The 16,688-nt window shown below is 34.9% G+C and overlaps 1 protein-coding gene across 3 annotated transcripts in view; it reads left to right on the plus strand.

Moving 5' to 3' along the window:
• Nucleotides 1-16,688, plus strand: part of f (forked) — a 46,489-nt gene that overhangs the window by 20,590 nt on the left and 9,211 nt on the right. For all 3 annotated transcript variants that reach the window (XM_069058985.1, XM_069058983.1, XM_069058984.1), the window contains exons 3-4: nt 10,989-11,172; nt 16,485-16,667. In XM_069058985.1, the coding sequence (XP_068915086.1) occupies nt 10,989-11,172; nt 16,485-16,667 (367 nt within the window). The remainder of the gene's footprint in view (nt 1-10,988; nt 11,173-16,484; nt 16,668-16,688) is intronic.

Below are 16,688 nucleotides of genomic sequence, written 5' to 3' on the forward strand. Positions count from 1 at the left end.
CGTGCCACGGCATCTCGGCCGGTCGGCACGAGAGAAAATCAACCGTAATTACGATGTAGTCCGGTGATCGCCGCTCTTACGACCAATTACAACAAATTTATCTTCAACACGATAGGTAATTACATCACAAATGATTTTTTTTTTGTGCCACGGTAATTACATTATTTAACGGAGATTCGTCGTCCGAAGACAAATGAAATCAAATTTGTCACAGGACAAGCAAAACATGAGGTGCAGTATGAGAGAACTTGAGGTTTGAAGTTGGGAGAAAGAGGTTTTCTCTTGATCTCTATTGGACAAACTCCTCGCTGGGTCAGGTCATTCGAGAAAATAATATGGAAAAGACTGCACCTCGCCCTTGTTAACACGAGAGAAATTATCGTTTGGAGAAACGAGAAAAATTAGTGAGGAAAGTTTGACAATGCAAACGAGTCGGCCGACTGTGGGACGTGCAAACGCAAACAACGAATGACGTCTCCCAAATAGACGAGACATTAACCATTGTTGTAAAAGAAATCGCAAGTAAAGATAACAATTTTGATCCGAATCTGAAAACGGCAAAGTGGAGCTCACTTTCATTCAATTTAACACTTTCTACCGCACCAATAATCGTTGTCATAACGGGTCCACGTTGGATAATACCGCGAACGGGACCTGCGAATTCGATATTTTCCAAGAGAAAATCATCGTAAGAAAACGTCCGGGCGACCCAGATCGCCGCCATTTAAAACAGCAGATGGTGGACGGCGTGTCCAACTGTACCACCGCGAAGGGCTCTTTCAAACCGATTCGTTCCGATCAGATCGATCGAGAGAAGACTTGGCGAATTTTTTCCGCGTTTTATTTAACAAACCAGAGAAGCGTGAAGTGGGTTAAAGAGTGCGCATGTGGGGCTGATATGTGGTAAACACATAAATAAGATCGCTGAATTATTTTTCGAAATGGTGATAAACCGTACCGAACCGTGTTGTACTAATTGGATGCAGAAATGATCATTAAACGAATTCATTCGGACGACTCTCTCCGCACTCTGATTAATCTTTCGTCGTATCCGTCGACGAAAGAAAACCGCCAATTAACGGAGGAATCGTTAACATTGAACTGGGAAGTTGCCCGATGGCGGTGGCAAGGACGAACCGGGAAAGAAAGTCTTCGACAACATGTTGATTTGTGGATGCGTGTTTGCGTCGATAATCAGAATATTTATTTGTTTGTACATGTTTGCGTTAAATTAGCGAACAACGGGTGCATTCACGCGTTCGCTTTCCCTTGCATCCTGCATAACACCTGAAGTGCAGTTTTCTCGAAAGCCGATCGACCGGAACGGGGTTTCTTCATGTTCGCTTTTTTACGAGAAATACACATCAATCAATCAATTTGCGTAAAAAATAACCGAATTGTTGGCGATTATGATGTCGGGAATGGAGGCCGTTCGGCATCGTCGACTTGGCGTTTTTTGCCGTTTTCAATGAAGTTCAAAAACGCGACTGACGAGAGTCGAGATGTACAGGCCGTCCGTAAAAGTAAGTTTTTGACGGCAGCGGGTCACGATGAAAGTCGGCGTTGAAGCGGAATTAATGGAATTTTAATCGAGGTCTGTCCGAGTTAATTAATTTTGCCAGGTTGGGGCTTGAAAATCGAGTAAAAACGTTGGAAATAATGAAAATGCATGCCGAGCGAAAGGATATTTGTTGCGGAGCAAGTGGTAAATCGTACATATGCAGAATGGTAAGAGTTGGAACGAGCGAGTATCTTACGTAAAGAACAAGAATAAAAAAGAAATAAAATGGCAGTTTGAAACGACCTAATTGGTCCACGGTTGGAGACAAATGCTAGTTTGGTAAATAGAAAAAGAAATAAGAATTAATAAACGAAAACATGAAAGTATTATGTAGGCCTATATCATTTTGCTTTTTTTTTCAACTGACTGTATAAGACAAATGTTTTAACTTATTTTTAATAGTTAAATGCCCGTTCTTGAGCACCAAAAAAAAACACTCATTTCTTCATTATTTTATTTTTTGTTTTCAACTGCCTACACAGGACACAGGAATCGATATTTTAACCAAATTACCCCCGTTTTATAAAATGATCATAATAGGGAAACACATTTGAGTGAAGAATGTTTTTGATAGATGTCAAGTTAGATATACTGGGTGCCCCAAAATTCGCGGAACAACTTAATGGGGCAATGTCAAGTCATGTTAGAAAATAATGAGAAAAACAATTTAAAAAATTTTTACGTGATATTTTAATGACTGCTACTGCTAAGTTGTTTCGCGAATTTTGGGGCACCTAGTATAACCGAGAAAGTTTATATGTATATGTATTTAGTTATACAGTGCGTTCGTAAAGTTCGGAATAAATTCGATAAAACTGTAAGTATTATAATAATTTCTGAGAAAAATTCTCGAACCGGTCAACTTTGTTTTTAAAAAGTGCATATTGTTCAGTACTTTACTTATGTTGACAGCTTGTCATCTCCTAATAATGACGTCATCAATCATTTTTTTAAATGACAACCCCCATTTTTTTCTTATTTTTCTGGTACACCTTTATACTAGCTAAACGATCAATGAAAAAAATTGATACCTTACATAACAATTTTTTTGAGAAAATAACAAATTTTACTTCAAAAAATTTAATTTAATTTTTAACGTACATTTTTTTTTCAATGGGTTTAGTTACAATCGAAGGTTTATTTTAATAGACCAAACAATGTAGAAAATTTGCGACAGAGAATTCGCGCTGAAATAGAACAAATAAGCCCTGACATTATTGAGCGAAGTGCACAAAGTGTCGGTGAGTGCCAAATAGTTGGCGGGAGGCTATTTCATTTGCGTTAAATTTTATTGTTAACCTTAGATGTTTGTTTGTTTTTGTTTGAGGTCAATTACAATTTTTACATTAAAAATTAAGTTAAATTTTTTTAAGTAATATTAGTTATTTTTTCAAAAAAATTGTTATGTAAGGCATCAATTTTTTTCACTAGTCGTTTAAGTAGTAGGAAGGTCTACCAGAAAAAAATAAAACAAGTGAGGGTTGTCATTTAAAAAAATTATTGATGACGTCGTTATTAGGATATGACAAGCTGTCAAGATAAATAACGTACATGTAGTTTTTAAAAGCAAAGTTGATCTCTTCCAGGATTTTTCTCAGAAATTAATACTTACAATTTTATCGAATTTATTCCGAACTTTACGAACGCACTGTATACCACTTTCCCGATTATGTGTCACAGGAAACGAACATGAAAAATGGATTTTAATCGTTATGTTAGAGATTGAATGAAATAGTTTTTTACATTAGAGTGCGGTAGGTGTATTTTGCAGCGCGACAACTAGGTTTCAGGCACGAGGCAAAGCCGAGCGATGTAAAATACCTCATGTACTTAAATGTGTTTTACACTAAATTAAAGTACAGTATGAACAATTTAATTTTAAAGTACCTAAGTGTAAAAAGATAAAAACCGTGCGTGCTACCGCACTCCCCAGATATTTACAGAATCCGTCAATAAATCGGAGTTACTTTAAACGTAAATTAAGAATTAAGAAATGGTGTGTTTTAAGTTGGGAAGACTGAAAAACATCTCGGTTCGATATTACCTTCTTATGCTTCCATTTTACTCAGGCTCCATCAAACAAAAATGATTCGCTCGCCGAATTTCACCAGATCTGACAATTCTTTTGGTAAATTCGTTATACTCAAAAGATGAAATAATTATAACTGATACTTGAAAACAAAACAAAATGACGAAAAAATATAACTAATTTTCATGATACGTAAAAATGGAGTACATAATTACTACATATTTTAAAAATTATCCCGTATAGACAATTAAGAAAAAAAAGTAAAATGATATAGTCAATTTTTATAATACTTACATACATATTTAAAAACCGGGGTATTTTTGGTTAAATACATTATTCATGAATATTGATAATAAAATTTCTTTAATTTTTTTTTCAATGGGTGTTTATTTAAATTTGAAATGTGAAGCTGATATTTATTAAATAATTTTGTGAAATTTATACAAAATTGGAACAAACTATCGCGCGTTCAAATGAAATCCTGGGTTGGGAAGACGTTGGAAACCGTCAATTGTTGTGGTTTTTTAAAGCGTAGATTAATTGGAGTATGTTGACAGCTAACCTAAAATTTAAAGCCAAAAAATCTTTCTTTTTTTCTCTCTTTTCAACGTTTTACATTAAAAATAGAATAACTTAACGATTCCTACTCTCGAAGCAAATATCTAAGGGCATCCTTTGCTGAAAACAAACATGTTCAATTATGTCCCGATTAAACATAAACAAATGTCTTTCGTGTCAAACGGCGGGAAATTCAAACTTTACACTGTTCTGAACGGTTTAATTTTTCCAACGCCTACTCAGCCCAGGATTTCATTTGAACGCGCGATATTTCCACAACGTACAGTACAGTACATCAATAAAACGAGATGTTAAATGTAGTTCCACCGGAAGTTGATTGAATCAGTGATGATTCTATGGACGAATCGATCACAAAATGGAGAAGATCAATTGGTTTTGGTGCTTCCGAAAATACCACTCTTCGAACCAGAACAGAAAGTTTAATCCCACAATAGAAGTAAATATTTTGTGATAACACAAAATTTCGAAATAAAAAATAATAATACTCGCTGCATTCGTGTCTGTAAACTTTCCGATTATAAAAAGTGCAGTGCTTTGTAGACATATTGGACAAATAACTATTGTATACTTTGTAATCTAAAGAGCAGAACATAAGCGGCCAAAATTTAAAAAAAAAAAACGGACGAAACTTTTTGCAGGGAGTGAGTCGGGTCACGTTTTGATAAGAATTTTTGAAGATAAAATGGGACATTTTGTTTCTGATAAAAATTCTTCATTTTTTGTTTTTGGAAAAAGTGGGAGTCAGTTTTGTGTGATCGTTCACTTTATCAATTTATTGTTATTAGATTTTTGTTTTAATCTAAATCAAAAGGTACGAAAGTTTCACAATTCATTCAATAATTAATAAATTAATTTGAAACAGTGTCTGTGATACATATCTGATGTTTACAGATGCTCAATTATTGCAACAATAATAAATAAAAAACAATTTTTAAAATGGTTCAAGAGAGAAATTTAATTTAAATAAATAAGCAATAAATTCTATTTAGAAATGTATTAATTATTAAATAAATTATTAATTTGTGAAAAAGAAAAATACCAGGCAAAGCTCTGGGTTCATTTACTGATGCTGTAAATGTTTGCTTGATGTTGACACATCTGAGAATGAAAAAACACTGGAAAAATATACAACATGACGCTAACCTTTTGAGTTGAAATGCCAATTAATAAAGTATTATTTTTGATTTGTAATAGAAACTTAGACAGTACGGAGCGTTTTAATTTTCGGATAATCAATCTTATTTTTGCAAACAAATAAAGCAAAAGACATAATAACAATAATAACATAATAACAAAAGGAAGGATGTATCATTACTTGATATAACAACGCCATCAACTTCTTGGCGTTACAACAACATAATGAATTAATTATTATGTATTTTATAGATTGGCTGCGCTATTTCTGCCTTTCATTATAAATTAATCCGGCCTCGATGCAGTGCCCCTTCTTTATCATATAATAATACAGGGTGATTTTACAAATTTTACATAAATTTCAACAGTCAGCAGTCATATCTAGCCGGCTATGGCTACATTATTGAAATATACCAATATATGTCCAAATGATTTTTTTTTGTACGTTTTCAAATTCCAATAGATTACTGCACTACATTTATATTTTTCCAACAAGCCTGGATCGAGGCAATGTGGAACAAATTCCGATACTTTAAAATCCAGAGTGATAAATTTCCGTTTGTGAATTGGCAATAGATCCACCGTTAATTATAACTTTTTGTCGTCCGTCGTTAAATAACACTTGATCGGCGAAAAATTACTACCATAAAAGATTTCACCATCACCAACGAGTTCTTCGCGTTTCAACAACATAATGAATTAATTATTATGTATTTAATAGATTGGCCGCGCCATTTCAGCCTTTAATTTGCCTTAAAAGTCAGTCACGTAATGTTCACCGCAAAATAATTACGACAAACGGGTCATCATCTAATCTGAATATAAATAAAATTACCCCACTTTTGCAAAACCAGATACCCATCGCCGTACGCAAACCACCTCTTAATCATTTTTTACACATTTCCGATTACGCCATCTGGCACCTTGCACGCTCGCTGCATATCATAAATAAATATCAGATTCCGATCTCCCAGTGAAAAAAATAAAAATACACAAGATCACGGTCGGCGTCTTCCGTGAATCGCACAATTAAAACGAAATTTTTTCCAATTGTGACAACAATTAAAGTCGCTTCGCGTCGCCGCCCCCATCCCCACCCCTCCAAGATTACAACTTTCTTTACGAGTTCGCCTGAACATTGTAAAGGCAGTACCGTACTAACTGTCGGCCGGATCTGGGTATAGTACCGGTGATGACAGCCGAGTGGCATGTGATTCGCGAACTAAACAAAACAAATTCGAATCGGCGAGTGTAAACCAAAAGAAGAAGAAGAAAGAAATGTCCAGGACCTCCACCGGCAGGCGAAGGCACCGGAGCTCCGGCTCGAGGATCAGGTAAAGGACTCGGCGATCCTGCGCCTTTTTTCACGCTCTTGGATCTAGTTTTTCTTTCCGGGCAATCACCACGGTCAGTCTGTTGGATGGAATCGGGCCGACGCGGGGTGCGTTTGTCCGAAAACCGTAACAGTGAAAGTGCGTCTCATCAGATTTATTTCGGATGGTTTTAAATCTCATTTAGAAAGTCCCGTGCGTAATTTCCATATTATTTGGATTTTGTTTTATTTTTTGCCGAATGGCCGAACGTTAACGCTTTCTTGCGCCGCCGAGACGGATCCATCTAAATTATCACTTGTCAAGATTAATTCCGTCGAAATGATTGTCGGTGCGCATCTAGCAACGCCGACATGCACTTTTAAGTAGCGCGTGCAGCTTAAATGCATTGCAATTTTAATGTTCGCTGTCATGTACAAACAAATTCTGGAATCTGGGTGAAGAGACGAGAGGTCAAATCTTCTTCAACTCGCCGATTGTGATCGTGTTTTCACTTTCGGGCGTGAAATAATAAGTGCAAAAAATTTCATTGCACACAATCTTGTTCGAATCAAAGAGAAAATTTTTTAATTCCGATGGTAATTATAGAAATTGCGAAAAAAACTTGTTGTTTCCGAGTGTGTTGTTTGCGTGCGTTAAAGTGATTTTCCGCCGAAATAAATTTTATAAAGCGATACGGGAAGTTTCACTCGCATTAAAAACTGTACAATTGTTTTAATTGATGCGTCGAAAGCGCAGTTTTAATACTGCAAGAGTTTAAAGTGGAGACAAGATTGCCCGGTCAATGTTGGAGCGAACTGTACGTTTGAATAATAATTGGCAAGGAGACAATATGATGTGAGTGAGTAAAAAATCTCGTTACATACAGGGTGATTCATATTGTTTCGTAAATATTTTAACCAGTGGCAGAATCCGGTCTCAAAAGGCTCTTGACAATACAATTTTGAGTCATACATCAAAAATTGTCAAAAATTACCATATCGGTTTTTCACTATTAGTAAATGCCATTCTTCGTGAATGTCATCAATGTCATAATAGAAGCAAACAATTGTTACTATAGAGAAAATATTGGTATGTATTATAAAGTTCGCTTTAGTTTCATTTTGACAACAATGCCCGATAGTTTGTTTCAACGTAAAATATTTTCATTTAACTGCAGTTTTTAAAAGGTGGTAGTACACTATTCTATTCAACATGCTTTATCTTCAATAATTTTAACCTTAGAACCTAGACATTTTTGTAAGAGTGTCTAGGGTTGGAATCTACCACCGGTTAAAGTTTGTATGATACTATATGAATCACCCTGTATAAACTGTATTTTGAACTGTCTTGGTCACATGTTGCAGTTTATCATCGTAATGTCAGAACTGAAGAACTGAACTGAAGGAAAAATATTTGTTCGAATGTGTCGTTTGCTAAAACTTGAAACGATAAAACATATCAATTATTAAACAGAATGGTGGAGTACCACAAGAGACTGTGCTGAAACTAAATGTATTTTCTATACAGGGTGTATCTGAAATACGTGTGTTCATTTTAACCAGTGGAAGAACTCGCTAATTTATTCAACTTTTCTCTAACATTTTGCAAAATTATCAAGATTTTCAATTTTCCAAGATTTTTTGCCTCCAAATTTCAACCAAACGAGTCGTTTTGTGTGATCAACTATAGTATTGCCGTTATAACTTTTTATCTGCTCCGCCCACATAAATTGACCAATGAGAATCAAAGCCAGATTCAATCTGTATAATTTTTCATCACATTTGCCGCGTAAAAAAGTTAAGGTTAGAATTCTGCTGTCAAGTCCACAATTATTGTTTTAGGTTTTAAAAAATAAAATGTCATTAAGACAATTCGAATGTCAGATTTTTTTTTCTGTGTAAATTATGTGTAATTATGTATGTATTACAAAATGAACAAGTAAAATTTACTTCACTGTCAATAAAGACATATAAATTCGGCTATGGAAATGACATAAATAAAACAACTCATTTTGTAAATAACCATAAAGATATCGGAAAAGTTTGCTGTACTCCTCCAGTACCTAGGTATTATAAAAGCTGGGGTTTCTAATTTCATTCCCGAAAAATCTAAACGGCAGTCTTACATGGAAACTCTGATTTGTATCAAATATGTATTAAAATGACGTTTACTTTAAGGGCCGTCGTTAAAAGAAACGGCCGCGAAATTGGATTTCGCGGCCTGTTTTAAGTACGCGAAATGCTCGTTTCGCGTACGGTTGCACAAAAAAATTAATTTTTGGGCGGATTTTGAAAATACAAAAATTAAGCAAAAAAGTTCTAAAAGATATCATAAATTCGCCAATGCAACACTTTTTGTTAAAACAGCTATATTAATACGAACAAATTTTTAAATAAAGAAAATTTAAAAAAACACTAAATAAGTACACATTTTGGATAAAAAAATATCATAGTATGACCACCTTAAAAGGGGTGACTTTTTTCGTAAGACTAAAAAAATAAGGAAAAATACGTTTAAATAAACATTTAAAGAAACAAAGAAATCTAAGAAAACCTTCGAGTCAGTTAAGCTCGAGTTAATGAATCCGATCTATTTTGTGAAAATGTTATTTGAACGGTGAAAGATCACTTTCGGCCAAGAGAGAACGGAATTTTATGTTACACCAACAAAATTTATTAGCTCCACAATAAATGACAGCCGCACAGGTAAAATTAACATAAATAAAACTGCGACGTGATTTATGTTCCATTGTAATTCGCAGAACTTTCAATTAATAAATGCAAAAATTAAATAGTTTCATTAGAATGAAATTTTAATTTAAGCAATTTCGCAACTCGAATGTCTAACGCGTCACATAAATTTTGTCGACGTATCTCGTCCAAAATTACAATAAAACTGTAATAAATCTATTAAACCTGGCAAAATATTCAAATTCTGACAACAGAAAATGCAAAAACCCAACAAAAAATAGAAAGACTAACGGTCGACAACATTCCGTAATACAGGTGGCGCTAGTAGTGGTGGCGAATCTTGCCCAGTCTACTCTACAAAACTGCATTTTTTAAATTGAAACATTGTTAAGCTGTTGTGTTTGTAACGCCCAGAAGTTATCTGGTTCAAAGAGCGTTCAGACTAATTAATAAAACATAAAACGCCACTTAGCGTTATGTGCAAAACATTAATTTCATAACTGTTAGATATGTTCAACTGCTTTTTTAAAGAAAACAGTTTAAACATGTAGACTTTCCTCGAGCGATCAAGACGAACGGGCCTCCCAGGAGGACTCGAAATTTCCCCATTTCCTCCTCGCACCCTGCCCCCACTCGCCACCAAAAACGGAGTCTCTCGCGGTACTCTTGGCCCAGTCAGTGTCGACCACAGCAAAAGTGTCGCGAGTTTGAGATGTCACACCTCGAGGTCACCCAACAAGAATTCCACAAGAACCAGTCGGAAGCAGGAGAAAAAATCTCGCCTCGACGACGGTAATTGTTATGTCTATTTGCACAAGAACTGAGAGTCTAGTTTTTATCCCTTCGAGCGTCGGCCTTTGCGATTTTTCCTCTTTCACGAGGAAGTCGAGGCGGTGCAAAAAATTATGTAAACGGAATCGAAAGTGCGACCTTTGGTGCACAGGAGCGGGTTGCAAAAATCTGACCCGCAGGTGAACAGCCCGAGAAGTTTTTCTGCGACTGTTGCAATTTAGTCCGAGAATGTAAAGAAGCTTAACAGTAAAAAAAAACAACGTCTCCACATCTGTCATTCAACGGCCGAGTACAGTACGAGTAATTTGCTCTTCGACGGAGGAATAGTTGTCGAACCAGCGAATTCTTTTTCAGATTTTCTCGCCGACCCACTTTGGCCGTTATCGCACTCGCACCGAGCAGACCTAGACCGGTGGATTTTTGTGGCAGGAAACAACTCCTTTCTAAAAAATGACAAGCGCCCGATCTAATGCAAATGGCGTTAATTGCGAACGCAGGTTGCGAAATGGCGGCCCGGGCCGCTGGAAAATCACCAACAGTGATGCCAACAGTTTTTACAGTTTTCTGTAACCGGCTCGATCCAAAATCTGGTTTTTACTTTCGACGCCGCAACTTGCGTAAGATCCATCAATCTTCCGCCGGAGTAACTACGTCGCAGCATAATTGTTGTAAAATAAAGTCTCTCTCACACGTATTGATTAGTCGCCTGTTTCGCAAAGTCCAACCTTCCAAGTGGGGCTTTCAACCGTGCAGTTGTACTAATTAATACCATTCGGATCGTGGACGTTTCCACCGTTTAGAGTTAAACGTAATTAAGTGTCGAAAGATGCGAGAATCGTCGAAATGTCGAAAAGGAAAGTGTCGCTGTTGAGAGTGTTAAATTGTTGCAGTGCCAACACTCAGATGGACAATGACGTCACGCCGGTGTATCTAGCAGCCCAAGAAGGTCATCTGGATGTGCTCAAGTTTTTGGTGCTGGAAGCCGGGGGTTCCCTCTACGTCAGGGCCAAGGACGGGATGGCACCCATACACGCGGCGTCGCAGATGGGCTGTCTCAACTGCGTCAAGTGGATGGTGAATACATTTTCGTGTTATTTTATAAAAAAAAAAGCGATTTCAAAATTCACGTTTAATCTAGAGGGTGAGACCGAAACCTACTTTACCCCCATCTTTCGGTGTACGTCTCAAAAAAAAGTTAGAGCTTCGAGATTTGTCCAGAAATGTCATTTATTGTTGTTGTTTTAACTGGAACACCGTGTACAATGCTACAAGTTTAAATACGGTAGAGTGACATCGATGCACTTGAGAAAATAAGAAAACTGATGAATTAAATTTTAGTTTGGTTAAATCGTAACTTGAATGAATTACGTTAATACAAGATTTATTCGTTCTGCTCTGTAGACAAGAGAAATACGAACAAGAGAGTGACATTTAAGTGAAAATTGTTTTGACTTTTAAGAAAATAGTGCTTCGTCATTAAATCTGATAAATGATAAGATAATTGCCGATTAATAGATGTCTAAGCGAAAAATCTACAATAAAATAATTGTATTGATAACATAATTATTACATAACATTTATTTACAATGCAAAAATTTCCAATAAAATTATTTAATGGAAAAACAAAACAAAACAAATTAATGAAAAGGATACGTAAGTGAAAAAACTCTTGCACCACTATTTAAAGTAGTTGTTTTTTAATAGATGTTTACGATATAAGTGGGATAAGACCATAAATTTGCACAACGTAGCGCAGCCGAGTTGTGTAATCGCACAAGTTTGTTAATGATGCGTTATCACACGTGTTTGCTGTATTCCTCCAGTACCTAGGTATTATATAAGCTGGGGTTTCTAATTTCATTCCCGAAAAATCTAAACGGCAGTCTTACATGGATTTGTATCAAATATGTATTAAAATGACGTTTACTTTAAGGGCCGTCGTTAAAAGCAACGGCCGCGAAATTGGATTTCGCGGCCTGTTTTAAGTACGCGAAATGCTCGTTTCGCGTACGGTTGGACAAAAAAATTAATTTTTGGGCGGATTTTGAAAATACGAAAATTAAGCAAAAAAAGTTCTAAAAGATATAAATTCGCCAATGCAGCACTTTTTGTTAAAACAGCTCTATTAATACGAACAAATTTTTAAATAAAGAAAATTTAAAAAACTAAATAAGTACACATTTTGGAGAAAAAAAATATCATAGTACCACCTTAAAAGGGGTGACTTTTTTCGTAAGACTAAAAAAAAATGAGGAAAAATACGTCTAATAAACATTTAAAGAAACAAAGAAATCTAAGAAAACCTTCGAGTCGGTTAAGTTCGAGTTAATGAATCCGATCTATTTTGTGAAAATGTTGAATGATTGTATTGATAACATAATTATTACATAACATTTTGTATTTACAATGCAAAAATTTCCCATAAAATTATTTAATGGAAAAACAAAACAAAACAAATTAATGAAAAGGATACCTAAGTGAAAAAACTCTTGCACCACTATTTAAAGAAGTAGTTGTTTTTTAATAGATGTTTACGATATAAGTGGGATAAGAGCAGACATTTGCACGAGGCACAGCCGAGTTGTGTAATCGCACAAGTTTGTTAATGATGCGTTATCACACGTGTATTGTACAATATTTTACAGTTTGGGGAATTTTATTCTCACTTTAGCACACTCACACATAACCAAATTTTACTTAATTTGCTAAGGAAAAAGATAAAATACAAAATGCGTTTCTGCTAAAATGCCTGACAGTGCTTCATTATCACTTTCACCACAATAACCGCTCATTTTATGCAAATAATTGTAGAAAGACGCTTCAATATGGTGACAGTTTTTTACTTTTAGGCAATTACTAACTTATATAATGACAGAGGGAAATTAATGCTACCTGACTCATATTTTGAAATTGTACCTATTAATTTTTTTTGCGATTATTTTATTTTACTTACATAATGAATGTTTCAAATACGGTGTATGCAATTACTGTGTAAAGCACTTTTTACACGCGGAATTACAACACTCGCCGCGCTCGCGAGTGTAAACTTCCCACTTGTAGAAAAACGTAAAGGGTGTTTTTTTTTTTAATTTGGCGTCGAAGTAGGCGTTGGAGAGTCGATTGAGAGCGCACCACTCGTGTAAAAGCGTAAGATTTAAACAGCTGATCCGTGATCCGTAACCTGTATAGTGCGTTCACAATCGACAGTTCAACGCCTACTTTGACGCCAAATTTAAAAAAACACCCGTTACATTGTGCTTTATAAACATCTCGCATAAATAAATAGGTATTCTCTGATAACCGCCTGAGTCGGTTAATATAATAAAGTCAATACTATAATATTTTAAGACAGAGAAGAAGGTTTTGTAGAGAATTGCTTAATTAATAATCAAATATATAAATATAAATAGATTTTGTTTGACATATCATTTATTAAAATCGGATAAAAAATAAGGAAGTTATAGCACTAAAGGTTTTTCATAATACACCCGGTATAAAACCTTAGTCCGTTAAAAAAATTCAAAATGTCTAAAAAAATAAAAACAAATGAAAAAATTTGCCGGCTAAAATCTGAAGCGTTCTAAGACGACATTATAAAACGTTAATACGGTGATTTTTTTTGTAAAAAAAATCCCTTAATTCTTATTATCAATAAATTTTGTTAGACAATCCAACTCGAAAATTTTTAACCAATCAAATTGCAGCATCTTTCAAATTTGGACCAATCAAATTGATTTATAGTGACAATCCAACTCGAAAATTTTTAACCAATCAAATTGCAGCATTTTTCAAATTTGGACCAATCAAATTGATTTATAGTGACAATTTAATTCATACACTAAAAATCCCATAAGCAGCGGTGTTTTTGTCATTATGACAGCGAAAAAAGTTTGCCCTAACTTTTCCAGGGACAAAACGGAACCTAACCTTTGAAAGCGTCTGATTCTAGTAGGTCTGCATCATAGTGATTTACGTATTCATTAAATTGTCTTACCGAATTACACTCAAGCTTTTTTTATGTGTCGAAGTAAACTTGCCATTTATAATTCGAGTTTTGTTATCTGGCAATTAAACTTAAAAAACTGCCAGAAAAAATTACTCGTCCTACGGACTCGTAATTTTTTCAGGCAGTTTTTTTCGTTAAATTGCCAGGCAACAAAATTCTCATTGAAATGTCATGTTTACTTCGACAAAAAAAAGCTCTCGTGTAATTATAAGTGAAAAAATTTATGTCAAAATGAAACGTCAAATTTATTAGGTCAACTCGATAAAAAATTTCTCGGTGGATTGTCAAGTCGAATACAATTTGTGGTCTAATTTTTTCTGCAAAATTTGTCATTTAAGACATTCGTAGCTTTTGCTTTTGGAAAATTACACTCGTCTCCTTCGTCGACTCCTGTAATTTTCGTTGCAAAAGCTACTCATGTCTTAAATGATAAATTTTGTTGGAAAAAATTAGATCACTTATTGTATTATACAGGTGTCCCCGAAAAAGAAGACGAGTTCATAACTCCCGTATTTATTGGAGGATTTTAATAATCTATACACCAAATTAAATGGTTGTTAACAGGCTACCAAATGGCCTACTAAATTTAGGTATACCCCCAAGGGCTTCAAGGGTAAACTGTCAAAATATTTTTTTTAAATACGGACACATACTTTTTTTTAGTCATTCTGATAGAGATTTTTATTCTAAAAACAGCAATGTATACACTTACGTACCAAAAATACAAAAAAATCCAAAATAAAAAAACGCTATTATTGTCTATATGCCGTTCACGATTGTTTTAAACACGCAGGAGGCCACGATATCTTTTTGTTAGATTGGCGTCAGGTCCTGTCATATGACATTTCGTTATTAAATATTCGTCTTGTTGTCAATTCCCTAATTGATTCAGTGTAATTCAATTATAACCAAAATAGATTTATTATGCCAAATCACAATATTGCCAACTAAAATGTCAGATCTTCATAGACAGACCGAATTTGAAACAATCGTGAACGAATAATATGTTCCATTTTGCGCTAAACATTGGCGGCATATCTGCGCAATCCCACATGTTATTATTTATCATTTGTTCTTCCAGCTAACTTAATTTGGTTATTACATTGTAACGCAATGCTTGTTGATAGCTTCTCTCTTGGTGTTCGTCATTTGTTTCAAAAGTTACTGTTATTTTTTTTATGTGAAGTTATACTTGTGATACATTGTTGTTTTCAGAATAAAAATCTCTATCAGAATTACTAAAAAAAAGTATGTAATCCCATTAAAAAAAAAAATTTGACAGTTTAGTCTTGAAACCCTTGGAGCTATACGTGAATTTGGTAGGCCATTTTGTAGCCTATTACCAACCATTTAATTTGGTATATAGATAATTAAAATCCTTCGATAAATAAGGGAGCTATGGACTCGTCTTTTTTTTTGTATATGAAAAAATAAAATATTTTTGTTCGATACCTACCTAGAAAGTGAGTCTCTATCCATAGTTACCAGGTGAAGGGTGAAGGTCTTTCGCTCACGCATAATTGAAATTCAGTTTAATGAAAAAGAATTTGTATATTGACAATAATAACCAAAAATAACTATAACAATTCATCATTTTACATAATTCATCACAACGACAGTCACCGAATCATTAATACAACTTTCCGAAGGATCCACTCTTGTTCCGTCGCTTCCAGTTAAAACTTGCAAACATCGTTTCTTGAAAAAGTTGCAGCTTTTTTCGGCTGATAGTTTCTACATTTTATTTTCAAAAGGAAGCAAGACTACTAAACTTGTACCATTTATTATATTAATAGTATATTACATAACATACCCAGGCGGAAAATATTCCATTCCTGTCGAGAGAACAATAGTTTACCGAAGGGTTGCCTTCGTGCCTCTCAAGTAGTGTAAATAACTATTTTCTAATTATTTGTTGTCGGTGATGCGGTTAAAAAACTAAAAGTTCTAAAAAAATCTAGACCTTGGTAGTACCTTGAGTTCTAAAAAATATTAGACCTTGGTAGTGCTTTTTGGAAGACATTTTCATCGATTTTTTTTTACCTTAGCAGAAAACTTTTTCAGAATAAAATACATACTTACTGCAGTTTGAATATTTTTTAAAAGTTGTAAATTAAAAATTGAGACATTTACAAAATTTGTAAAATCTGAAATGTAGTACACTTGACTGCTTTTAAATGAGTAAAAGTGAGGGAAGAGAATCGAATGTAAAACCTTGAACGTGTTTTGCGTTTATTTAACAGAAAATAGACTGCTCTTTGATTACGTTGTCATGTTTTAAATGAAGAAAAATCTACACGAGTAATTTGAGTCGGTGAATGAAAAAAAAATGTGAAAAACTTGTAAAACTTTTCACGGCTTTAATAACTGCCATCGCCAGATCCAAGAGCAAGGAGTCGACCCGAACTTGAGAGACGGCGACGGAGCGACTCCACTCCACTTCGCCGCCTCCAGGGGCCACCTGGAGACGGTCCGTTGGCTGCTCAAGCACGGCGCTCGTCTCTCTTTGGACAAGTACGGCAAGAGTCCGATCAACGACGCCGCAGAGAATCAACAGGTCGAGGTAGAACCAATTTTGTTTTCG

The sequence above is a fragment of the Tenebrio molitor genome, chromosome 9, assembly GCF_963966145.1.
Source record: "Tenebrio molitor chromosome 9, icTenMoli1.1, whole genome shotgun sequence".
Classification (NCBI taxonomy): Eukaryota; Metazoa; Arthropoda; class Insecta; order Coleoptera; family Tenebrionidae; genus Tenebrio; species Tenebrio molitor.